Source organism: Bombus affinis, chromosome 12 (genome assembly GCF_024516045.1).
Source record: "Bombus affinis isolate iyBomAffi1 chromosome 12, iyBomAffi1.2, whole genome shotgun sequence".
NCBI lineage: Eukaryota > Metazoa > Arthropoda > Insecta > Hymenoptera > Apidae > Bombus > Bombus affinis.
In genome coordinates this window covers 5,145,339-5,172,284 of record NC_066355.1, presented here as the reverse complement: position 1 = coordinate 5,172,284, position 26,946 = coordinate 5,145,339, and the positions used below count along the sequence as shown (strand labels likewise).

The window sequence follows — 26,946 nt, the reverse complement described above, 5'->3', positions numbered from 1 at the left end:
TATATATATACAATATACTTCTGATTGTATACATATATGTGTATATATATATGTATATATATAGCTATATAAATACTGTCGTAGAAAACTATGATCTGCAGGGAGGGGCGTGAATATCCGTCACTTCATAAGGGAGACGAGCTCACCCCGCCAGTTCTTCTTTTTTAACTATAATGCTTCCTTATAACGTGTGTGTACGTGTGTGTACTCTATGCAGCATTCAACGAGTCTGTACATGTGTGAGTGTATATTTCGATGTGTACGTGTTTGTGCTGTGTACATGTTCGTATAATAACGTATAGTTACCGCGACGATTGGTAAGATCGCCGTCTCTATTCGCACAGTAAAAAAAGAAACAAAAACAATTTTTCTTTTTCAAAAGACTAAAGAAAAACGAAGAAGAAAGTCTATAGACGAGATCACTGAATTATTCACCAACTTTGCACGCGGTTGATCAACGCGTGTACGATTCGATGATCGTCATAGAGGGTTGGCAATCAATATGGGGACACTTTCTATGCAACTCATACTTCTTAGCGATAATGAAAAATAATAGAATATTGAACGAAAATGATTTTTAAAAAAACGATAAAGAAAGTCTTAAACCTCGTCGCGATCGATTAATTATTCACAATGGCACGAAGAAAACGATCAATCCGATTTCCCATTTTCCTTCCTTCATCCTGATCTGGACAGACGGTTGTCACAAACGCGTTTAACGATACCTAGAAAACCTTTTAGCTTCCTCCTTCGAATGTTGTCTATTATTTTTTCGTTATTCATTATTTTCCCGTCTCCTTGTTTTCTCTCCTTTTTAAGATTCTCCTCCTCGATAAAACAACGCGAATTAAATTTGTACTCTGCGAAGAATTTTTTTTCTTCTTTTAGTATTTTATCTCACTTTTCTCCAGTTTCTTCTCCCTTATTTTCTCTTCCATTTTAACCTTTGTCTCGCAATATGGTCACGCCTGATGCGTAATATTTATAGAGAGCTTTTTTCAAGGCAAGAAGTGGTTTCTTTGTACCGATTAGACCTGGCTTCGCGTCTCGATCGATCATTCCCGTATTCTTTTCCTCGATCTAACATATCTATATTACAAACTCTCCAATAATAACCTCGTGAGGTGTTAATTCGTGGATTCGTCGGCAAGAAACGAGCGATTAAAAATTTCACTGTCCACAACAAGCATTAAAATATCACGTTTCGAGGACCCATAATAGACGAATCATCGTAAACGAGTAAATTTTACTTCGTTACGATTCACATGGCCTCTTTGCGTGGTTCGTATACAAATATTTCGATCGTATACAGATACCCTCGTACATATATACAATATAAAGATTAAAAAATTCGAGAATCTCAGCGTCGAACTCGCCCAAACTCGTTGCAAATCCCACGGCCTGATAATTCCGATAATACCTTCCTTCCAAACACATGTTCGTGTAATTATTGTCTTGAATAAAATGTTATAGCTTCGGTTTACAGCTTAAAACCCTAATAAATGATTCTCGAGAATTCGTACCGGAAAGGGTGAGAATCGACGCTACTCGTCAAAAAGTTTGCTCGTTTCGCGCTCGTCCACGTTTGATTGGTGAACATTTTGGTTTTTGATTTTTCGAATCTATGTAACGTTTAACCTTTCTTCTCTCTCTCTCTCTCTCTGGACGTATCGCCTCACGCAGAGATACAAACACAGTTTATGTTCGTGAACGATGTATTCCTATCGTCAGTGGCCTGGTAAAGTCACTGAGAATCCCTGTGTTTCATCGGTAAAATTCTCTTACAAGCTAAGAAAGGATTAGTATACTTCGAGTATTGTATTGTGTACAACATACTAAACCTAAGCAAAAAGAAAAAAAAAAGAAAGTAGGTGCTAAACACCTATAAAAAGGATTTGTCATCAGACAGAATCGATTCTCTCATTTGCTCGTTACCATTCTCTATCTTTCACACATATGCACCCAAGAACAAAATAAAGATATAACCAAAACAATAAAAAAGAATAATAAAAGACAAAATAATAGTCATTATACTAGAGAACCCGGAACGGAAGGAATCCTAGCGTTTAAACGTTTAACGTTGCGCCACTACGTATTGCTAAGTTTCTCTTTTTTCTTGACGTATCTAATTATGTGTATATATGTGTGTGTGTATATATATACAGTATATATACACACATACATACATACACATATATTTATTTATATATATATATGTATATATATAATATGTATTCTCAAGGTATACCATAAAATCAAAGTAGCTCGTGTATGTATTCAATTAGTAGGAACCATTTTAGTATTATACATTTCGAGCCTAAACACGAAATCGCACGCATAATTGCGATCTACGAGTTCGAAACCGCCTCTTTCTTTCGTCTACCATTTTTCATCCTACATATCACCCGAAGAACGAGAATCACGTTTGTAAAATTCAGGAGCATGATTCAAACGAAATGCGATAATATTAAAAATCCTACATATATCTATCGTGAAGCGAAAATTCGTTGGAAAAGAAATATCGACCCGTTTATAAATAACGTGGGTTGAGAGAGGGAGATCATTGATCGAGATGAGTCAAAGACATACAAGAATGCGGAAAAAGACTTCGATGGATGCTCTAGGAGCAAAAGCAACACGAACATGAAGAAAAGATGGATCGTGGTTCTCGTTCCACTCGTGACTCTATATTATCAGTCCCCTTGCATCACATTTTTCCTTCTTTCACTCTCATTATTCTTTTGGGAAAAAAGTACACGAGCAACTAATCGTCTATGAGCAGATCTCGCCCACGGGTGAAAGAATCGTGTCGTTCCCCTCAAGAAAGAAGAAAATCGCCCAAGCCGAAAAAAAGAACTTAAGTACTAGAAAGGTCATGGCAAGTCCTGGGGGGGGGGGGGATTTTTCGTTTCCAATTCGATTAATCGACGGGTTCGATCGAATAGAAGAATGAAGGAGGGGGCGGGGTGGGGGGAAGTTCCGCATGACGAAAGGAACGACAAGAAGGGACTGTTCTCGATTATTTTATGATTCTCCTAAGTCGAAGCCTTTTTTCCTAGTTCGCGTGCTACTTTATCTTATTCTAATTTCAAAACAGAGCAAAATTTCAAGTTCAACAGACCAGTTTCAAAACTCATCACCACGAAGATCGTGTAAGAAATATCTCCTTCTTCTATCTGGAATTCTGACACCATTTATCACGTTGTTCTAAGAATTCTCTTCGGGCTATTAAAGAAAGTTTGGCCGACTTTGCTAAACGTAAACCAGCATTAAAATTTCTCGTTTGTTGATTGACACGTTGAGCTACCCGGTTTTGTTCTGGTTTATATTCCGCCTCTTTCCTTACGATAAAGCGAGTAGACAATTAACAATCGCAATAATCGTCGTGCTTCTAAAGCAACTTTAGTCGACGAAAACACGACCGCGCGTAATTTTAAATCATGCGATAATACATAACTTTTCATGTATATACGTGTGTGTATATGTGTATATGTATTACCACAATACGTTAAAAAGTAAAATGTAGAATGTGTGAGAGTGTATTTAATGTACGTAGTGCCTTGTATACGCATGTTTGCAGGTGAGTGTATACTTGGAAAGTGCACTCTTCTAAAAAATACAAAGGGTGCTAACCCTGGCGCTACACGTATCCACTCTAGCCATTACTTTAATATTCTCTTTTCCTCCAATTATTATTATTATTCCTTCTTTATATGTGATCCGTGTACGTACGTACGTGCCGTTGTTAACTAGCTCCTCTATAAATCTAGACAATATATATTTTTCCTCAACATTTATATATAATAATATAATATAATATAATAATATCTTTCCGCCAATCGCGTATACGCGACGATCGCCATTCTTTTTTTTTTCTCTCTTTTTTCTTGTCTTTTTTTTTATCTTGTCGATTTTTTAACTTTTAGAAAATAAAAAGGATTGAACAATTGTCTTGACGTTGACTGACTTTTCGGTTTGCTCGCATATTTTCGCCTGCGCTCTTATAGAAACACAGTCGTTAATACCATGAGCGATATTTTCATTACAATATATCTTTCTTCACTCGAACATTTGATGTAACGCAACTGACATCGTTGAATAGCCATGGTGATAGACCTCTTTATCTCCAATCGTTTCACCATATTACTTTCCCCTAAGTTCATGATTCATGAGATTCATTCGTCTTGGGCTGTCCTATCACTTATCGTTTATCGTGTTCACTGAGGTAGACAGATGGAATATTTTAAACAGGCTAAAAACTGTATACGCGCATATACACATGTGTACATGTGTGTGAGGAGGGCGTTCGCGTGTCTGTGGGCAACGAAAAACTCCGTTTGTTTCTCTGTAACGAAGGAGGAATTCGTTCTTCGATCCAAAGACCATGTGTACGTATGTGATCTTCATTTTCTCATCTTCTTCGGTCACCCTTCTTCTTTCTTTGGAAAAAACAAAAGAGTTCGGTTTCTCGTAACGAAAAGAAAGCAGGAGTAAGTCCCTACTGAGGTAGTGGATGGATTTGACTGCGAAGGAAGAGGACGTGGCCGGATCCAAGGTACAGGACACGTCTCTTCAGAAGCACTTCCTAATCGGGTCACGTGTCACCAAATCTGGTCGCAGCATACCGCGAATGTGCCATCTATTCAGCTTTAACGATCTCTGGCTCCTCGTTCTCGCTAAAGTCTTCTTCTTCGCCACCGGATGACTCGCCTTCGTCCAAAAGTCCAACGTGCCTATCTTGCAACGTATCCTGACGATCCTCGTGTACTACTCCCGGTCCTCGACCCTCATCTCTACCGATCATAGGATAATCTTCGATCCCACGACTGCCTAATTTATCCATCGCGCTCATGTGAGCCATCTTGGCCGCGTGTGCAGCCGCTACCGCAGCAGCTTGCTCGGGACTAAGTCCCATCGTGGTCAATCCGGAATTCTCCGCGATAAATTGCAGATAGGTATCGATGATCACCGATCCAGTGGCGCTGGTGTTATGATGGCTCGGATGAAGATGTCCTGGTGGATGAAGAGGAGCCGTATTTGGCTCACGGCTGCCGTGCATGGTGTCTAAAGACTTGGCCGCAATTGCCGTCGCTGTCGAATTCTTGGTACTGCTGCTACTGTTGCTACCGCTTACTTTGGTGATCACAGTGTTATTGTTGGGCGTCGGTGATCCATACCTCAGGCTGAGCGGCAGCGTAAGATCTTCCGGGTCGTCTCCGCCACAGATGCTGCTTCCGGCCTCAGATGGCGCGCCTCCTCGAGGTATTTCCAGTCTCATGTCACCCCTTCTGGGTCCCGTGGGACTGGCACGAGCTCGTAATTCCGCAGGACTCACCTTGACTCCCGCCTTGGCCAATAGACGCGACGCCAGTTCAGGATCGAACGGACTCGGCATCGGTAGTACTGGTAGATCCTTGGTGCTGATTCCACGATGCTGCCGCGACATGTGCGAATGCAAAGAGTTCCTTGACTTGGCTACGGTGCCACAGAGAACGCAACGATAGCCAGGACAGATCGTGTGCTTATCTTCCAGATGGGTGCGCAACGTGTGGGCAGATCGATAGATCTTACCGCATTTCGGGCAGGGACGTGGATCTGTGGCGCGGACCCGCATCATGTCCAAACCGCGGCGAGCGACTGAAAAAAGAAGACAAACAAAAGGCTGATGAAGTCGAGTTTCCCGAGTGAAAGTCGTCTGTCGTTTCTTTTTCTTTTCTTTCTTTATTTTTTTTTTTTTCTCTTTTGCCGAGAAACTTGCAGCTAAGGGTAGCGCAAGCCTCAGGCAATTAAACCGCATGGAAAGAAATAAAAAATAAACGTTAGATAGAAAACGAAAGACAAAGAGAACTTAAGGAAAAAAAAACGTTGTTCCGTTGTAGAACTCATAGTATAGTCTTGGCTTGGTAAACTGAACAAATTTGGATCCATTGGAACGAAGATTGACGAGCCACGTCAGCTTCTTTGAATACCTTTTATTGTACAAAGCATTACTTAAATAGTATATACTTCATTTCGTGTGTCTTATGTATAATCTTACGTACGCTAGTATCTGCTAAAATAGTGCGTATGATGCTCTATACATTGTTCGTGGCACGAGCTGTCGCTTGTGAAAGAGATATCCATCGAGCAACTTGTTAAATCAAAAATCAATGGTTATAGGATATCGAGTTTACCGGAAAATAAAAAGATCGATCGTAACGAATGTTCGAGACTAACCATCATCGTCGTATCTACGAAGAATACAGATCGTTTCTTTTTCACTTGCGCAACCAACAACTCGTGCACGCGAATATATAATATATTTATATTTATATATATTTTCCTCGTAATTTTATTCGCAGCGTATCCTCTAGTAACTATCGTACATCGGTGTGTCGAAAAAACTTAACCTGATCGGGGATATTCTTTACCTAGGGAATACTGACGAAAAAACACAAGACTGTAGAAAAATAAGGCTAGGCGCTGTTCTTGAATCGACTGTTCATCGTGTGCTGGTCGATCGTTTCTCCAACGTTCGCTGACGCGTTATATCGTCTGTCATTTCAATATATAATCGTATATTCTATGTTTCTCTACGCGTGTGTGTGTACGTGTAAATATACGTATTAATATTCGTATTGCGGCGCGTTTCATCGAATAACGATTACGGAAGCATCGCACAACTAGTCCCGATACGCGTTCAAACATTCTTTCTTCCACGCGCCGTTCTTTCCTTTTCCAATATTTTATCGTTCCGTTCTTCTACTGTTATAAACTCGACTATGTTTCGCCCGTAGACTAAAAACTTTTCCCGACTCGTGTTTTACGCTTTTCCTTAAAAACTACGCTCGTTAACGTAAGGCTGGCTTACTCAGCTTTAGAGGAACATTGTTTTCTCTTGTTTAAGATACGTTAACCTAATCATTAATTATATTATCGTCAACATCGTAGTCTTACAAACAACGTCGACCCTATTAATACACGATCTCTATTGATGTGACTACAGTTTTTTCCTTTTTATCTTTTTTTCTTTTTTTTTTTTTTCTTTAATCAGGCTCTACTAGAAATACTGTTTCGTACATTTTTTTTCTTTTTATACAAAATCAACTCTTTCTCTCTCTCTCTCTCTCTCTCTCTCTCTCTCTTCTATATATATATAGATTTAATCTTTATATATATATATATATCTCTCTATATTTATATTTATATATTTATATATAATATATTCCTTCTCTTTTCATCTCTTTATATATATATATATATATAATAATAATAATAATCTCCCGAATATATTTACAAAGTGTGCGCTTCTCAGTGGGCATTAATTGTCAGGAAGAGAGGTGGGTGGTTGTGCGACGTCTCGAGAATAAAGCACTAAAAAGGGACAATGTCATCCTAGACGTAACTCGCCTCGAAATCGTTCTCAACCCTCCTCTCCTCCTCCGCTGCTACCATACCGTACCGATGGTATACTTACATTCAACCAGCTCGTAAAATCGCGTATACAACCCCTTCGAACGATTATAGACTCTGGCACGCGAGACCTTTTCGTAGAAACGCACCCTCCACTGTGTCCAAGAAACAGATACCGAGACACGTGTGCTCGGATCGATGAAACGAGACGACAAAGGGAATAAAAAAGTCGCGTTCAAATTCGAATTCGAATTCGCATACCGAATAAGGTACTTCTAGAAACAAACGAAGAATAGATAGCAATATTTAACCGAGAAGAAGAAAGAAAACATTTAAAAAATACGAAATTGGATATGCGCGACAAGAAAACTAAAATGACTACGAGATTTTAATGTAACCCAGACAGATAGCCAGCGATCGTTCGTTGCCTCTTTATCAGACGTAAGTCCATCTAAGCGTCTTTATCTGATCCCATTGCACCGGATGCTTCAAACGCATGTGGTTCCTCACGCTGTTAGGGTGAGAGAATGTTTTCGCGCAAGAGGCAACGGGACATGTGGGCGAGTCTCGCGGATAATGATGCTCCAAGTGAGCCCTCATCGTACTGATATCCTGCAACGTCCTACAACAAAGGGGACACCTGTAACCGTGCTGTTGATGATGATCGCGTATCATCTTTTGCTGCCTGTAGTCCGCCGGGTTCCGTTGATACTTGGTCGTAGTGGTGCTCGTGGTGGATGCGGTGGTGGTCGACTGGTCTTGTTGCTGTTGCTGCTGGTCGTCTTCCTGTAGCGCCTGATGATGATGGTGAGGAGGAGGAACGGATAGTGGATGATGATGACGATGCCGATGATGTTGCTGGTGATGGCTGTGGTGGTGGTGGTAAGCCGCGCCCTCTGCCTCATCGAGCCCGTGATCTGCAACCACCACCACACCAACGTTACCACCAGCCACCACCATCATAAACTCAAACCCAAGCCCCTCCCTAATAAAAACAGAGAGTACCAAAGCGCGCGAATATGTGTTCAAACCGCCTTCCAACCCCCCGGATTTCCCCTGTAAATCCTTACCCACCCGTATCCCCCCATTGATTCATGCGGAATATCTAGAGAGGTTACGTCTCCCGCAAATAGTTACCGGTTACTGGTATATCTGGCGGATCGCTAATTGCTCTCTCTCTCTCTCTCTCTCTCTCTGCTCGATATCGCGCGCAATTGGCAGACAGAGGACTGCACGGAATTCGCGCAATCACCGCGTAAATCGAATACTGACGGTAGAGACGCTTGAACGTGTCCCGGCAGAATCTCACGTGCCAGATTATTACGGAAACCGTTCGATTCTCTCTGTGAATATACGTGCGCGTATGCGTGGGGTGGCTGAATACGCTTCCCCGGATATTATAGTTTGTCGACTCCAAAACCATATCCACGCGGATTTTGGCTCGAAGGTGGCGGAGGTGTGTAAGCGTTCTTTATTACGTGTTAACTTAAAAAATACCTCTTTTATTTTGCGTCAGTGATCGAGCATATCATACTCGATAGATTTTTCATGTTTGCCACGTCTATCTTCGAACCTGCCGGAAATCTTATTACGGACCTTTCGTTCGTACCGTGTCTATTATACTGTCTTTTCTATGTATGATATCCGTGATCGTGGAACGTTAAGCGTACCTCGTTACACTGTAAAACGGTAAAGTTCCTTGTCTATGGCAAGGATTCTCGATCACTTCGTCTGCCATCTGCTTAAAGTCTGTAGAAAATAGGAATCTGAATGTGACCTCGCTGATACAGGCGACCACACCTCGAACGTCACGCTTTAACCGTTTTAACCTCCCTCGTTCTATGTATAAATACGAATCAGGACGTAACCTGATTTTCTCGAATATCTTCCCTTTTGTAAAAATAACGCGACGATAAACCGACCGAAATCGAACCGAAACCGGATAATATCTATCATGGATGCAATGACAGCGACCATTTCGAATTCTAAAATAATCCGATCGAAAATCTCGATTCGTTTCTGTACCAATTACGGTCATCCTGTATCGACGAATGACATGCAAGAACAACCCCCGACTTCATCTGGTCGCGGATCGTTTTTTGTGGATGCTGTTCGACGAGAACGGGACGGCAGACGACGAGGACCGCACTCATGGCAATGAGGAAGACGAAGAGGGTGACTGATGCTGTTGTTGATTAGGATTGTTCAAACTGGGCCGTTGGTGTATTCCGTGCGCCTGAAGCTGATGATTGATCAGGTAATGCTTGGTCTTGCATCGTTTCCCGCACACGTTGCACTGCGGCCACGTCTCCGGCGGCGGCCAATTCGAGTGGACATTTTTCACGTGTTGCCGAAGGTTGCTCGGCGACGAGTAGCTTCTGCCGCAGTAACGACAGAGAGGCCTAGCATCGTCGTGGCGCAGTGCCGTGTAGAGTCTCGCGAAATTCTCCACGGCTTGCGTAGTTTCGCTGGCGGCCGCAGCCACCGCCGCCATCGCGGCTTCCTCCCTCTTCGGCATCACCGATCCTACAACCAGGACGTGCCCGTCAGTTGATTCTCTTTCATTTCTTTCTTTCTCACTCTCTCCCTTTTACATTCAGGATTTATTTCTCTCTGTCGTTCCGTTCGTTCTTTTTCTCGCAAGCGTCCGTTCTTCTCTTTTGCTCTTCTCAACACACACAATCATACAGCAGTTGCCCCTTCTCATACACGTGCACACACATTAAGCCTCTCTTCTCACCGACATACGCCCACACACTAGTCACACACGTGTGACCAGTCTCTCACACGTGTTCCTTTCCTCTTTCTTACTCTCTCTCTCTCTTTCTCTCTTCCTCTCGTGTCTTCAACGTTTTCTCACTTTCTCTCTCGATCGTATTCCGCACCCTCGGGCCACACGATATCGTACCCGATCGATCTTTCCTCTCTCTCTCTTCCTCTGCCACGTGCACACAGGCTGCACTTCATGCACACGCACTCTCATACCTGAACACACACGCACGCAGGCTACTCTCGTACTCTCAGGGCATGCCCGGTTGTAGGATGTTTGGTGTGTTGTTGTAGTTGTTGTTGATGTTGATGATGTTGTAGCTGTCAACGTTGATCTCGTTTAACAAATTAACTCTACGTCGATTCGTGGCGAAACCAGCGCATAGATCACGGAACTCGTGCGTAATTCGGGCTACCTGCGCACGCTTCCTTCGATCCATCCCTTGAGACCTTAAACTGTGTTTCAGAGCCTGTTAATCGAAACTGAAGCGTCTTGTTGGATCGTTCCCTTTTCTTCTCGACTATTCTCTAATCGTAAGACGTTCTTTTTCAATCGGGTCCAGCGACAGCCGCGGGAGACGGTCACGGGAAGTGCTCTTCTGCTCGCGCCTCGTCGACAGAATCGTAGGTGATAGAAGATAGAAGAGAAACGTATATGATCCTCCACAACGTCGCCACCTTCGTCCTCGTGCATTCCAAGCTCTCGATGCCAGAGAGTAAGAGAGTAAGAGAGAGAGAGAGAGAGAGAGAGAGAGAGAGAGAGAGAGAGAAAGAGAGAGAGAAAGAAAGAGAGCGAGAAAGAGCGAGAAAAGTAACGGAGGGGAAAGGGGAATAAGAAAAGGAGAGGCCAGAATATAAAGGCAAAGAAAAAAAGAAACAAAAATGGAGAAGAACTCAGACAAAAGGGAGTTTCAGATGTAAGAGTAAGATAAGCGAAGACGAAAGACAGGGTGGAGTCGTTAGAGAAGGAAGGAGGAGTACGAAGAAAGGAGGAGACAGTCAGAAAGAGAGAGAGTGTGCGAACTACGTAAGAACCCTCGTATTGATCCACCCTCTACGCCTCGTTACGACTATCTTTCCTACGAATCTCTAAGCAAAAGGCCTCTCCCACTTTCGTGCACGTCTCATTACGTAAAAGGGCAAGAATGTGCAGGCACGACGTGACAGGTATCCGCCTTCGAAATTGTCTTCCATAAGTATTGTGCCACCCTCCGATTCATTCCGCCACTCTGGATTCCGCCACTTTGTTTAGAGAATCATAGAGGACGATCCTCCACCTCCACTATTCGAAAACGTTATTAACTTTACGGCTGATGAAATCGCGTTTAATTTACGATTGTGTACTAACGTCGATCGTCTATTACAAGTCGAATCAGCGAGAATAAGGATTAATCTTGGCCTCGTGAAATATGACCAGGATAAGAAGCTTCGCACGATGGAAAAAGCGATCCGCGGTCACCGCACAGAGAGAGTTTTGCTTGTGATTTACAGCGCTGGGACGAGCCGATTTATTAGAATTACGTGAACGGTACATACACCCGGAAAACCATATTCAACGATGATTTACGTATCGGCTCTGCCGCGTACTGCTCGGAATTAAGGTCACGCTGCACGTTCCAGCCTCGAATCGGTTTTGAAATACCGGTTGTTATCTATGATGAAAGTAAACGCGCTAACGAGTGGTAAAAATGACACCTGCGCTAGAATCGCGTGGAAGGTTTTTTCAACCATCCAATTCCTTCGTTTCCTATCCTTTTCATTTGAATCGAGACTTTATTGCGGGTTACAGGAATTTATTACCATTAGATACAGTGTGTCTGGTAACTGATAGTAAGACCGAGTAAGGTGTAATTTTTCATGAAAAAATATCCCGAAAACGCAAGAAAAAAGTTTTTACGTATAAAACTCCTTTCGAGAAAAATGAAAATCTGCCTGAAAATTCGATAGACTAACTGTAAGTTTCGATTCAAGTATTTATATTTTTGGCGTATTTTTCACGAGGATTCGTTCCTTGCCCGATTATGTCACCAGTTGCCAGATACTCTGTATACAAAATACAGTTGGCGCAACACGTTCGCTTTGCTTAAAAGAATTTCGTTTTACTGTATAGAATAAACGTAGAAAGGCCACGTGAAACCGTAAAAGTAACCGTGGAAGTAAAGAACCGAGCGAAATTCGAATAATTATGAGGAAACTTTTTCTACGCGAGATAGAATCACGTAAGACAGTCGGCTGAGTAATTGTACCAGCGAGTTCGATCGATTAGGGTGGGAAATGTACGTGCGCGCTTGATTACAACGGACCTTCGAGCCGATCGGTCGGAAGAGAGTGATAGAACGTCGGGAATGACGGGGGATGGGGAGGAACGCCGAACCGGAAGAGAAAGCACGAGGGTAGAAATGGAATGGTGGCCCTGTGACAGAAGGACCACAGTAGCGCTATGAAATATAGACAGACAATGAGAAGTACAGGATGTATCTATAGTAACGACTATTCAAAAATGCAGAAAATGTTCATTCGTCGATATCGTAAAAATATTTCAAAAATTGAAACATTTCACTCTCGCCTAAGAGCTATAGATCCGGATGGATTACATCAAGAAACAAAAGAATTCCAAAGAAAACAAGAAATGGAAGAAAGCAACAGGAGAAATGGAAGTAGAACGAACAAGAACAACGTTGTACTTCGAAAAAAAAGAGCCAGATGTAAATTGACAAAAATGAGAAACAACGAAGAGGTTAGAAGTCGAACACGAAGAAAGAGAAAAAAAAAAAGAACGAAAGCAATGAAAGGAAGAAACTAATAAGCGACAGACGAGAAAGGAAGGAACGGTGTTGACGAGGAAGGAGCTTCAGTAGCGAGGCTGGGATGATTGCGCCATTCCATTAGCGGCGTCGCTCCGACGAATTGCGCTGCATTAACGAGGAGCCGCTTCTCAAGAAGCAGTCAGCACGCTGATTGGCCGAAGGGAAGTCGAAGATCGATGTCTTCGGCTTTCCGGTAAAGTTCTTCGCTGTCTGTCTCCTCTTACGCAACGAAATGTCTTGGAAACGTCGATCCCGCGAACGACCGCGTGGGTATCGTCATGAAACCACCGGATAATTCTCTATACTAACGAATACATCGAGACTAGTCGGCTCTCTAACGCGGGTAAAACTTTAGATCCTTTCAATCATGTCGGCCATTGACTCTCCCTGGGGGACTAATCAGGGGAAAATCACTGTAGCCTTCCTTTCGCGGAGGATCCTTTTCATTGGTTCTCGGTCAATCAAATTCCCAACCGGCTATAAATTTCTCTAATTATTTGTATTCTCCCTTGGCGCGAAAATTTCGTATCTCGAGGAAAGATTCTTTTATGAAAATTCTAGAAAGGTAATCTTCCTTGGTCGATCGAATTTTCTACTGGCTATAAAATTTTCTAACAATCTCTATAGGAAAATCATATTTTTTGAAGGAAGAATTCTTTTGTGGAAAGTTCACGAAGACGATCTTGTTCTTAACTGCAAGGATGCAAAGATTATTACCAATATTCCTTTTATCGAATAAAAGATTCTTCCGATATTAAAATTCCAGCTGTCTTCTTTCTCCTTTTATCGCGTTGTAAATTCAAATAAGATCGACGCGAAAGTTCGAGCAAAGCTTCAGCTTTTCAATAGGCCCAGTTTAGCGTTTCCTCGGGAAGTCGAGCAATTTCGAAGCGATCAATAACCTCGCTCTTTATCCGTCCCGCGTGCCGCGCGTCGAGTTCCTTCGAACGGTTATTCCCGTCGGAAGGTACACCTGGTTTCCGGTAGCGAAGTTTCTTTAACGATCGGTTACATCGAACGCGGCTCGGCACGGCTTAGGTTTATGACAGGCTGATGTATGGGGGCTCGGTTGAACGGACAGAGAGGTGGGGAGGGACGTGGCGCGAGAGAACCGGGAGAGAAAAGTTTAATTTAGGTGGCCCACGTTGTTGCCTACGAACTCGTGGCCCTCGTGCGCATCCACTTCCACCGCGACACCCCTCGTCAGAGCCAAGTTTTTACGAGCCTTCTCGTGAAGCTCCACAAAGAGCGAGAGAGAGAGAGAGAGAGAGAGAGAGAGAGAGAGAGAGAGAGAGAGAGAGAGAGAGAGAAAGGAAAAGGTGGAAAAAAAAATCGCGGAGAAAAAACGAAGAGCGTCGCGGTGCTCGGGCGAATAACTTTTGTCCTTTCGCTCGTCGACTCGTTTTCGCGCGTTCTTTGTTACATCTACACCGGTAATTCCTCCCTTCCGTCGTTCTCTTAATTAACCCTGGTGTCGCAAGGATATACGAAATTCCAAAACGACACGTTTGTCGAGAGACGTACAATCCCCTGGGAGACCGGAAGAACCTGCCAATCACGAAACCCAATACACAGTATCGGTGCCTCCTCCCTTTTCTTCTTTCTTTTTCCTTAAATTGAAAAATCGTGTATGCCTCGGGGCGTATCGCGTGTGTGACGCGTGACAAGACCCGCGTGTCAAGCACCGTTCCTCTTTCTAAGGCACGCTATTATAGAGGGAAAACTATATAAGGGGTTGAATCCGCGGGGATGGTTGGAAGAGTAGCTCGAACGACTTTGGACAGTGAAACGGCGTGAGAGACGGGTGTTTGGACGATCGTGGGGATCCCGAGGAAGCTAAGGGTGGTTGGTTGGCGGTGGCGGCAGCGGCGTCAGTGACGGCGTCAGCGGGGGTAGCGGTGGTTCAGTGTGGCAAGGGTGGGCGCCGGGGGCAAGTGAGGGCAGATCAATGCGGACATGTGCGGGAAATTGCACAGGGATCGATCCCGGGACCCTCGGGGGAAGCACGGCCTCTCACTCTCTCTCTCCTCTCTTTCTCTCTCTTTGCTCTGTCTCTCACTTCAGCCCCTTCTCCCCCATCTCGCTCTGCTGCTGCCCTCGTAACCGTCTCTCGCCTTCTCACAACTCGTCCCTCTCTTCCTCGTTCATGAAAACGTCCGATGGCTTTTGCGCGTCGCTCAACCGACTTCGCCTGGAACGCTCCTCTGTTCCCGTTTCTTCCCTTATTTTTAGAGGACATTTGTTGCGTCGTCTCCGCGGATAGGGGCCGGCTAATTCGAACGTATTTAGCGACGAGAAGAGATACGAGCTTTCTTTCTCGGAAGTAGCTCGTGCGTCGTTTAATCGAAAGGGATGAGCCGCGTCACACGATGATAACGAGCGGCGTGTAATTAAGTTTCTTAAGATTAATCGTACGATCGACTTGCGTCGTAAATCACGGGGAAATAAATGGAATTTCACTGACTGTTTAACATCGGTGAAAAATCTGGAAACGACTATCCGTTCGAAATCGTATAGAATCTATTTAAGAAACCCTCCCAGCGGGGGATCCAAGGAAAACGGATATCCCGAGTCGACAAAAGCCTGACACGCTAGATAGCGATATAGGGAAGCAACGAAGAATGAGACAGAACACGGCCCTGGGGTGTTACCTTCGGTGAAATTGATGAGGAGTTGCTGTAGAGAAAAGTGGAAGGTCCTTGGATTCCCTGGGATCTACGCAGTGTCGAAAATTCGTGACAATGGCCAGGACGAACCTAACCTAACGGGATCTTCATGAAAAATGCAATCTAGGACAAGGTGGAAGGAGAAAAAAAACGAGTTCAAATGAGAAATAGAACATTAGCAGCATAGAACAAAAAGGGTCGTTCGACATAAATATCTCTGACAGAATAAAATATCTATTCTCTCTCCCTCGCTATCCTCGATCTCCTCCCTTTCTTTCTTTCCTCGCCGTTTTAATTTCAAGCTCTATTTTAATTTCAAATACGTCTGTCCGCGAGACTGTTTTAAAATTGAAGCGGCGCGCGAGCTTTTAATAAAAGCACTATACGCGCGTCCAGGTCGCCTTTAATTCAGAAACTACACCGGGAACGAACATTTAGCGCGGCAATAACGAAACTCTATAATCTCTCGCGTCCTCTCTAATCCCTCCTGGCGAACGTGAGAACCGAAAATAACGCTCGCAGTCTGGACTCGAAACTCGGATAGGAAAGGCTAAAAGCTTTCTAGCAGACAGCGGCGTGTTGGAGAGAGGGAAAAAAACGAAGAGATGTGGGGAATGAGGGGTGAAAAGTAGAAAGAAGAGGGTGAGGAGACGGAGACGAGTAAGGTGAAACAGACCTCGAAGCAACTTGTCCATTTCCTGATACCGGCCACTCGTTGGAATTCAATCAAACTTGCAAAGCTTTCCAAGGACCAGAGAACTCTCTCTCTCTCTCTCTCTCTCTCTCTCTCTCTCTCTCTTCTTCTTCTTCTTCTTCTTCTTCGGGTAGCCCGAGCTTACGGTTAAAGTAAACAACGAGTCCCCGACAGATAGAAGACCGCAGACCTCGAGACGATAACAACGACGAGGAGAAGGAGAACGAGAAAGGGACGTTTCTTCCATCGTACTTGTTTGTACTTCTTCGAGAAAACTGAGAAGCAAGAGAAGGATAAGAGAGTTTACAGTGGAGAAAATCACTGAGTGAAGAAGGAAGTTGAAGCGAGGAAGAAGATGGAGAGTGGCGTGGAAAATCAATGTGGTCAGAGAGAAGATAGGGGTGGATGTAGCGAGAGAAAGAGACGGATGGTAGCTGAAGACGAAGGGGGTTCCTTTATGTCGGGTCACGTCTTTAATATACCTCGCGTGGGCGGCGGTGGCTGCGGCAGCTTAATCAATCTTCCTGCTAAAGTGTGCTGCACCACCACCCCATCCGTCGTTGCTGCAACCGTGAAATCCAATCTCATTCTATCGTTCCTCTACGTTCGACGCGGAACAATCGATACGCTCTAGGCGGAATAAGCCTGGTGTACGCGATGCCTGCACATAGAGACAGAGAGAGAGAAAAAGAGAGAGGGACCTATGCATTCTATGCTGGTCAGAAATTAGAAAATTTATATAACATGAACTCTGATATACGTATCCAAGTGCATGAAGAGAAGGACCACCGTTATCAATTAGAGAGAAATTTAATTAAGATGCTCGCTCCGTTCATAAAAGAGGTGGGATTTAGTTTCTTTAATTAATTCCACCGTATCGTGTCCTCTTTCTTCGTGCGTTACGAAATCTCTACGGGAGCCGGACAAGTTTCCCCTACCTCTATTTTTTATTCGGTTTTGAAAGGGAGGAATCGATAAGATGGGACTAAGAGCGATACCTGGATCGTGCACGAGTAGAATAACAAAAGGGACAAGGCGCCATGTGACACGCACGCTTTAACCGCGCGCACTCTCTGTTCGTCATTTTTCTTGATGGCGCGCCAAACTTTCGCAATTTCGAGTGGCAACGTCTGCGACGCATAACTCGTGGAAAAGTTAGAGCTAGACGAATATCACTGTCAAGGCGTTCGTGACTCTTTACTCCAGTTTCGTTGCTATTCTTCACGTTAATGGAGCCTCCTGTCAATTCTGTTGATGACTCTTCGCGACGAAAACACGCGTGAAAATTAGTCAATCCGGAATAACTGACGCAATACCATCGTTAAGTAACTAAATATAGTTGCGATAAATTTAGCTAAAATAATATTACCAAGTTGAAACTCGTGTATGTTCAACTTCTTTTCCTTCTTTTCGAGGCAATATAATAGGACTCAGAGATACTTCTAACTTAAATAACTCTACCTTATCCCATCCTTTAATTTCACCCCGTTTCTATCGTCGTCCCTCTTTGTTAACGAAATTAGAAGGAGAAAAGATAGGAACAGACAGTTTTACGCAGCGATCTAACGATTTTGCGCCCGGACAGCAGACTAATGCGATAGATTCCAAAAGGGAATTGCAATTGTCATTTGTCCAGACGACGCAATATAGGATGAACCGCCCTTCGGCTTGGTCGATCATCCCCTTTCCCTGCGCACGTTCCGCCAACACGTGGATGTCATGAGGGGTAAAAGCAAGGAAAAAAGGGATTCCAGAACATTAAGGAGACAAGAAACGAGAAGAACCAGCAGGATGAAATCGGGATAAGGTGAACCTTGGTAAGAGGGAGTAAAAAAAAAAAAAAAAAATAGTAGCAGAGACCAAAAAATACGCAACCACGAGGTAAAAGGAAAAGCGAATCCAACGAGCAAACATTTGAACTCAGCGGTCTACGTTCCGCTTATCGCACGAAATCCCATTTTTATTCTTCTACCGATCTTACCCTGCCCTCTATGAGTGGCCATCTTTTTTCTACCAGCCCCAAAGCCTCTATGTATCTGATCGTCGACGGCAAAGTGGGCCACAATATCCTTATATCCCATCTCATTTCCTGTTCTTCCTCTCTTCTTTGTCTCTCCGCTCTGCCCTTCTCCCCAACCACTTTCCAAGGCAGATTACACTTTCCTAGGGAACGCAATCGATCATACGTTCGCGTGTTATTTGCTCGACTTCTTTTCCACGAAACTTTTAATGCCACCCTTAGTTCTCGGCCAACAGAAGAATCAGTATTCTGCGTCAAGCGAGCAAGGGAGAAGTAAGATGCGAGACACAGGCGTGTGGAATTAAAGACGGGAAAACTTATACTTTTTCGTGGTCCTCCTCAACTACGTGACACGCGTGACACAACCGATCTTTCGTTCATTCTTTACGATAATCACGCAATCACTTTTATACTTTCCCTGCAGTTTCTCTCATAGTTGTTCTTCCCAATATTCACCCCATGTATGTCGAAAGATATTACGTGCACGACGAGGAACGTCGGTTAGACGATAGAAGAGACACGCCGCTTTTATCAGACAAACTTATCAAGTTGATAAGAATCTAGCGAAGTTCGAAACGGACGGTTAGGTTATCCGGATCGAATCCGGGTGATAGATGACTGTAATCTGTGAAGCGGCGAATGGAGAGCCGATTTCACCAGCTTACGTGGAGATTTCCCGTGTAATGGCGAGAAAATTGGAGAAAAAGCGGAAAAAAACCTTTCGAGCGTTTCGAGTAGTGATTGAGGATTGGAAAAGTATTATTTATTTAACAGTAAAATCACCAAACTAATTCTATAGACCTGTGGATTTATAACGATGAACTTTTAGGTATTTCAATGAGTTTTTGGATAATGAATACGAAAAAAGGTTTGCTTCTAAGCCTCTATTTTCATTTCTATGCTATCAATTTTATACTTCGATCTTCGGTGATTCTAGCATTAAGAAACTTGTGAACAATGTAAAAAAACTTCTGTTCCATGGAATTGCGATGTTCACTGGAATGTCTAGGAATTTGTCAAACCTACAAATTGTTTGTCTCTAAATATTTCAAAAAGCAGCGACAGATGCAAAAATTAAAAAAAGTCTATAAAACTCTTCCTGAACCCAATTATTTGAAATCCAAAATACCCCTGACCGGGGACAATCGTTAAACTTAGAATGATGATGACACTCGAAACTAATTACACGTAAGAATAAGAAGAAAAAAAAAACGAAGAAACAAGCAAAAATGGAAGAAAGACATATGCTGGGAAGCCATCATCTTTAACGACAGCAGGAAGTAGAACCATTTCCTCGTGGTGTCGGTTGAAACCAAAGCGGCGAATGCTTTTAGATGCTCACTGGCTCTCAAAGGTGACGTAGTTTCACTCCAAGAAATAAGAACAAGACGATCTAACCGACCGCTTGAATGGCAGGGATTGCGGGTTGAAGGTAAAAACGGAGAAGGCGCAGGCAAAAACGAAGGGTAGGAGGAAGGGTTAGAATGAACGAAGAGAGAAAGCGAGAGGGTGACTGGAACAAATGCGAGTCTCCCCCTCCATTTACGTCGGAACTACGAGCGTCAGGGTTGGGTAACACAGACAGGAGATGGAAGAGATTCGTGGAAATGCCGTGGAATTGGATAAGCCGGCAGGGTTTGTTTTGCCAGGGGTTCGCAATAGGGGTGATAGGCTGATCGTGTGCTAGCATCGCGTGGTCTACGCTCACTAGGGCCTTGTATCGCGTGTCCCGTGCAACTTTCTTCTCCTCACTCTCGAAAAACCCTGATCCAATGGCTCGACGCTGACAACGCACTCACACTGTTAACGATTCGATCCGTGAATGGTATAGATTGGACTGATATCACATATACCGTAATGCAAAGCCTTTTTCGCGTGATATTGCAGTTTAAGTTTAGAAAATACAAAATAAACTCATATCTGCTATCTGCTATCTCGAGTAGAACTGAAAGTGATCGATCGCAAAAATACAATTTGAATAAACGAACATGAAATTCACCGTGTCAGATCTAATTCGCGTGGAAAATGAGGAGAATTGAAGCAAACGTCTGCTAACAAGCTGGCTCAGAAACTATCGAGGAGGGGGCCTCATCAAACTCTGTCCGAGAGACAAGTTGAATCCTATGAAACACGTGGAGAACGAAACGAGAGATAGGGTGAGGTCGAGGGTGGAAGAGTAAGGTAAAGTTAGAGAGGAAGGAGCGGGAGGCACTAGGTGCTGTTTGTTGAATCCTCGAGATCAATACAAGCCAGTCTATCTCTTTCTGCCTCGTAATTCCGTGAGCCTAAATGTGCGCGGGCATTCGACGTGTGTACGTATGTGTGGTACCGAGCCTCGTTTCGTTCGTGCCTCTGAAAATGCACACAGGGAGAGACGTACACAAGCGGAGACACATTTACATACGATTGCAGGGCGAACTGTGACGCGTCAAGATGAGGAAGCGACAGAGAGTAAATGGGACGCTGCATTTCTGGCTACCGGTTTTAGCCACGCGTGTCAATATTTTAAAAGCACCCTGTGCAGAGACATACGTTAAAAGACAAGCGAATATTGCGCCCTGAATTCGGTTCGTTTTAACGCCACGGTCGGAAATAATTCGCTCCATTTCTTCTTTTCTTTTTCTATAAAGATACACCGTCGTAATTCGGTCAATCTAATTGCACACTGACACAAGCGAAAGAATTTATCGGCGGTGAAAAAGAGAGAAAAAAATGTGACTCGTTTCAAAAGGAAAACAAATAAAAAAAAGGGAGAGGAAAGAAGAGAAATATTCACGATAAGATATTCGGTTCTATTAGAAACGTTATTTTCACCGGTTCAGCTATTTCTTTAGAATTCTCTATTCGCTCGGTTCCCCTTAAAGACCGTGAATCCTCAAAAGTGGTGAATACAGTTCTATCGACGTTTTTCCCGTGAATGACTCTCTCTCTTTTCGCGAAACGAGGCTGACGCATCCTTCTTTCTTCGTCCGCTACTATTTATGCCGATAAGAATACGGGCGAGAATTTCAAGAAGTCTCTGTCGGCCAATCGCGGGCGCTTACTTATCGCTGCCTGGAAGGATTGGCTGCGCACTGCGGTACAATACGAAAATAGGTCGGCCAATCCTCGTATCAGCACCCTCTTTCGCCCTCCTTCTGCCTATCGCCACCTCCGTTCTTTTGTTCTAACTATCGGTAGAAATGAATAAAAAAAAAAAAAAAAAAAATGAAAGAGAGAAAAGAGAAAAACTATCTATCTACAGATGTTCTACGCGGAGAACAAACACTTACTTCCCTATGGAGTTTTACAATAGTGTATATGTACATCTACTACGAGTATTATTGCGAGGTCATAGTTGTCTTACTCGGGAATATTCCCAGCTATTCGTCAAAGTTCCTTAGGGTCAACTATACAGATTGCCAGCATCCACTCTCATCGACCCCTCTCTTTTCAGCCCTAAACATCGTCCAAGGGAAACACGCGTGTCTCGTCAATTCTTTGATCGATCAACGATACGCAAGACACGCGTTCCGATCACTGTTTGTCCTCGTTCGGCCATCTTTCTGGTGCCACATATTGTTGCTGCGATTGCTGACCGCCAGACACTTGACCACCCGACGATTGTTGCTGTTGTATCTGCGTCTGCATCTGATACAACGGGTAACTTTTCCGTTTCCGGATACCATGCATCGACAGAAGGTGTATCTGGAGGTATTGTTTCGTCTTGAACTGCTTGTTGCACACGTGACAGGAGACGTACTCGGTTTGAACTGTGTGCACGTTCACGATGTGTTGCTTGAGGTTCGAATTGTTCGAATAGATCTTCCCGCACTCCGGACACTTTGGTTTGCCAGATTGGCTCGTGTTGTCGGTTTGATGATGCTGTTGCTGGTGAAACCGACGATGAGTCTGTTGATGGAACAACGCCATGCTCTCTTGAATCTTCTCCTTGGTGCACGATTGAAGCATCAGATTGAGCTCGTTTTTCGCGCTGGCCGATTGTTGCTGTTGCTGCAACGTTTGAAGATTGTTCTGCAGCTTCTGATGCATCATCGTCAGCTGCTCGGTATTCAGGCTGTTCAGGGAGTTGAGCGAGTTCAAGGCATTTAGGGCGTGTTGCTGCGACGCTTGGCTGGTGGCGTGGAGCTGATGGTGATGATGATGCTGCTGGAGCAGAGACGACAGGTCCTGACCTTTCGAGTTGTGCACTCCGCTCTGGTAAGTTCCAGACCCGGTGTGGTCATTCCTCGCGGAGGACGTACCCGGCAACCAACCGGAACTCGAGCTTGAACCGTCTCCTCCAGAGGGCTGCCATCGCCCTGGAACCACCAGCCAATGTCAGTCCTCAGCCAACCTCGTACGATCCCTTAAACACTATTCAATTTTTTTCCGTTCTCCCACAGCCCTTCGTTTCCCGTTCCGTTCATTTATCTCTTTTTTTAACATTTTTTGTTTTACTTCCGTTTATTTTTTTTTTTGTCATTCCTGTCACACTGTTTCCCGCCCCCGAAACCGTGTGTGTGTTTTTTTTACTTCCCTGAATATCTATAATCCAATCGTAGATTACATTCTACCTTTTTTTGTAAATGTATTTTTCACTCTTTTAATCTCAAGATATCACAGGTATCAATTTTATTTCGATCAGATTTTTATCTGTTTGCTGAATGTGGTAACATGTGTACTTTGTCCTTCTTCATTGCCATTTCCATACCTCCACCCTCTCTTTTATCCATAAACAGTTTTAACAGTCGATTGAATTCGTACATCGCCTCGACCGACCAATTAGCTTTAGCAAGCCTCGAAGAAGGGTCGTTTTAAAGAATTCGAGATTAAAAAGAGTCGAGCTTGACTTTGCATGGCAACCCTAACAATTCTGTTTCTAACGACCGCAGACCATTTTTTGCGGAGGAAAATTGCTATTATTCCGGTAAACGAACTCGAAGAGCCGTCGGAGACGTAGCTCCACGATAACGCTGTTACTCGCCATGTTTCTGTATTATTCTTTTATCGTTATTATTATTCTTTCTTACTATATTTTTTTTCTTTTTTCAAAAAGGGTTAAGTTGGGCAAGGGGATGCAGGGTTGTGAGAGGTACGAGAGTTCCATGCATTCAACGCAACAACGAGAGACCAGAGTCTTGAGGGAATCGACGGGAGGATACTATAGTCTTGGGCTACGAAATCGTAATAAACTGTAAAATCGAATCGTTGACTCTGATCACTTACCGTAATTCGGATCCTGATTCGCCGCGTGGATCCCGGATGGCCCTGGTATCAGTCCTGTAATTATCAATTACGATCATAATCACACAATTGTCTTACACCATTCGTCAACTCTAAGCAGGAAATTAATGTCAATCGACTCGGCGTCATTTCATTTCTATCTCGATTAGTTGACTGAGAGTCGTAGTTGTGTAAGTCAGTCTACTGCAAGTTTTCGTAAAATAATGTTTCGCGTTTACTACCATAAAAAGTTACTTATACTTTTTCGCGTCGTTAAAACGCATCATGACAGAGAATAAAATTACAACTTAACTAATCACGGAAGATAGAGAGAAAAATTGAAACGCGTCATTGAATTTGAATTTTCAAAATCTCGATTTGCAGCGCTATTATTCTTTGGTCGCCAATTAGAAATCATTATAAAGAGCAAAAGGAGTTGAATTGATTTCGATTGAATTACCTGGTATTCCCAAGAGCGCCGTAGGAAACGAGTTACGATGGTGTTCTATAGAATCATTTAAAATGTCGCTTGGTTCCGTCTTCACGGAATTCAGGATACTGTCGTTATTCGACATCTCCTCTTCGTTGTCCGACATGGAATTTGAATCCTCCCCTGTAGACTGCGCCTGTAACCAATAATAATTCTACTTTCCTTATCCAGCCTTCATAAATCTCATTTAAAACTACTAATCTTCTGACAGTATAATAAAGTGGTATCACATACACGGGTGTATTATTGGATCATATACAAATACGTGAAAATTGCACTAACAAATTGAAAAGAACAGATCACGTATTTTCTAATTTGTAGACTACATGTTTTCAAAAAACTTAACTCGCAGATTTTTAAACACTGTAAAACTGTCAAAGGATTGATCCAATCAAAGTAACATTCCTTCCTACCTGTACATTATTCGTAGGTGTCGTGTGTATCGTAGGTCCTCCTTCCAGGGCCTGTCCCAGAAGTGATTCCTGAAGGTCAGTTTTCTGCTCCACGTGGTTACCCAATGGTGGGCTATAGCTTCTAGGTCTCTTCTCTGGTGGAGGACTCAAAGCACCCTCGTTCAATTCTCCCCTGCCGTTATCTTGCCACGGATTGCGTGGTGTCGCCTGTGAAAATCAAATATCCTTCAGTTATTACACTAGATAGTCGAATTGAAATTAAGTTTAACATTTCGAAGATTAAAATTCATATTTACCGGCGCACTACCGTTGTTTCCACCAGACGACGAGGGAGGTGGAATTTTCGCTGTGGCAACACCGCTGTTCACATCGGCCAACCCCCGAACCTGAAGCATCTGCGCCGTCTTGAGGAAAGCGGACAGCTGCTCCTGTCCCACGTGAACTTCGCCGTGGTACATGAAGCGCAGCAACGACTCCATATCGGACGAGGCAACGTCCCTCAGGATCACGATCGGATGCTGGCATGGATTCGCCTATAGAGCGAACAAATGAGGAAAAAAGAAACAAAAAGAAAAAAGAAAAAGAAAAGAAGAAAGTCCGTTGAGTCGGAAGAAATCTTATATGGCTGACGAAAATGAATTCTAGATTACGCTATCGAGAGCGTTGATTATGATCGATGCTGCCCGGACGAATCTCGTTCATGTAAATCAGTTAATCCTATTTATCAGGTCGTTCAGTCCGGCCAAGTCTGGTCAATTGATTTACAACGACGATTTACAACCACGACACGTATAACGAGCAACATTTAATCCACGTCGACGATACCTTTCGTGTAGCTTTTAACGACTCGGATAGGCTATACCATGCACATTAGCTCTCTCTTTCTCTTCCTCTATCGTTATGTGGTGCATCTTCGTCGTTTATATTCTTCTGTTTTTTAATAGTTGCAGCCAACAACAAGCAAACTAACCTACAAATTGACCACTTGTATAAACGTGGCTATATAACAGGAACGATCATCCTCGATGGAAGATGGAAATTTATATGGACATATATAGCGCGCACTTACACATTAGAGGCGTTCTCGCCGATCTATGTCCCGGCAATATACGGATCGGCGAGGCGACGGTGCGCCTGCCATTATCGGCATCGATATTAATTATAATTAATGACTACCAGAGCTTCCCAACGCTAACGCCACCATCGGTTATTTCGAGGCGACACGATTCGCGGCCAAAGGTGTCGTACAACGACGGATTCGCAAGAACGCGAGAGGAATGAACGAGAATGGCCGGTATGCATAAACTGGAATATCTCACCGGTTCGATTATCGAGACACGAAGCGTTTCGAATCAGTGATACGCTAAAAGCACAGGGGGGAGCCACGAGAATATTTATTATTGTCGATCGCCACTATCGATTTACCCGTTGCGAGTTATAATCGTTCCAGGTTTTGTAATATCGACCGGTGTGTTGACCGGTTGAAACTCGACGCTGTTGAATTTTCTTCTTTTTTTTCTCGTTCTCTTTCTCTCTTTACTTTCGAATATTTCGCCGCGTGAAAGGAGTAACCGCGACCGGCTGACGAGACTGATTTGCCCCGAAAAATTGTGCCGTATCGATTTCTGAGATATTTTTCGACTGCAGGTTTCTCGAAGTTCGAGGAAGTTTTATAGGCTGTAAGATGATGCGGATCTAAGTTTGCGAAAGTTGGAGAGACGTTAATTCTGAAACTATCCTTTATAAATATACAACAGTCCATTTTTGTGAATTTGAATGATTTTTTATTGTAACGATTTTTATTAAAATACAAATTGTATACTATAATCATCGGTAGTTATAGTGTTACTTTACTATAGTGTAATTAGCTGTTTACTATTATCTTGATATTATGTCTAAAGAAGAATATTGAAATATTCTGTTCAATTTAAATTCAACGATCTACACTCTCGCAATTTAAAGTTAAACTCAGAATTAAAATCGAACTTTGATAAATCTTTTTAATTTATGCCAAGTAGAAAATAATTAAACGTATGAAAAACGGATAATGTCGTTATTAAAGCATAAACACAGGCCAGAAATATCTAAACACGACAGAGACTTAGTCATAACGCGACTTTCGCAAACAGAAGCTTGCCAATAAACGCACGCAGTTAGTCATTAAAGAAAATTCTATTTTAAAGGTAATTACTCCCAGAGTACTATCTAGAAAGGGTCAGAAATTTCATGAAATTCGCGGCAGATAATAAAAGATACGGATATAAGAGAATTATAGAACAATCTGACAATCCACGTTCGATTGGAAAACTCTTATTATAGCTGCCTGTGCTGAATGGGATTACGATACAGCGTATCGGGCGGTATAAACATTCGCGAAAGCGAGCGTCCATTTACTCGTCACGCCGGCTATTCGCTCCAAAACCGTGAATATACACACCAACGAAGAAGGGTTTCGCGATCCTGAGGCTGCACGGTATAATTGAAATAATC

General features: G+C 43.3%; 1 protein-coding gene and 1 long non-coding RNA gene across 13 annotated transcripts in view; both read right to left on the bottom strand.

Moving 5' to 3' along the window:
- Positions 1-1,009: 1,009 nt before the first annotated feature.
- LOC126922539 (protein abrupt) overlaps positions 1,010-26,946 on the bottom strand; it is a 69,096-nt gene continuing 43,159 nt past the window's right edge. For 10 of the 12 annotated variants that reach the window (XM_050735222.1, XM_050735223.1, XM_050735221.1 and 7 more), the window contains 5 exons: positions 24,753-24,989; positions 24,457-24,663; positions 24,014-24,179; positions 23,557-23,610; positions 1,010-5,637 (listed from right to left, as the gene is read on the bottom strand). In XM_050735222.1, the coding sequence (XP_050591179.1) occupies positions 4,640-5,637; positions 23,557-23,610; positions 24,014-24,179; positions 24,457-24,663; positions 24,753-24,989 (1,662 nt within the window). In that variant the 3' untranslated portion in view covers positions 1,010-4,639. Of the gene's footprint in view, positions 5,638-5,957; positions 8,310-21,694; positions 22,650-23,556; positions 23,611-24,013; positions 24,180-24,456; positions 24,664-24,752; positions 24,990-26,946 lie in introns of those variants that run through there. The other 2 variants (XR_007712823.1, XM_050735231.1) reach the window with 2 other exon arrangements.
- On the bottom strand, positions 11,895-21,686 carry LOC126922660 (uncharacterized). The gene is made up of 2 exons (XR_007712889.1): positions 14,346-21,686; positions 11,895-14,167 (listed from the first exon to the last, which is right to left on the bottom strand). It is a non-coding gene; the product is annotated as an uncharacterized LOC126922660 (long non-coding RNA).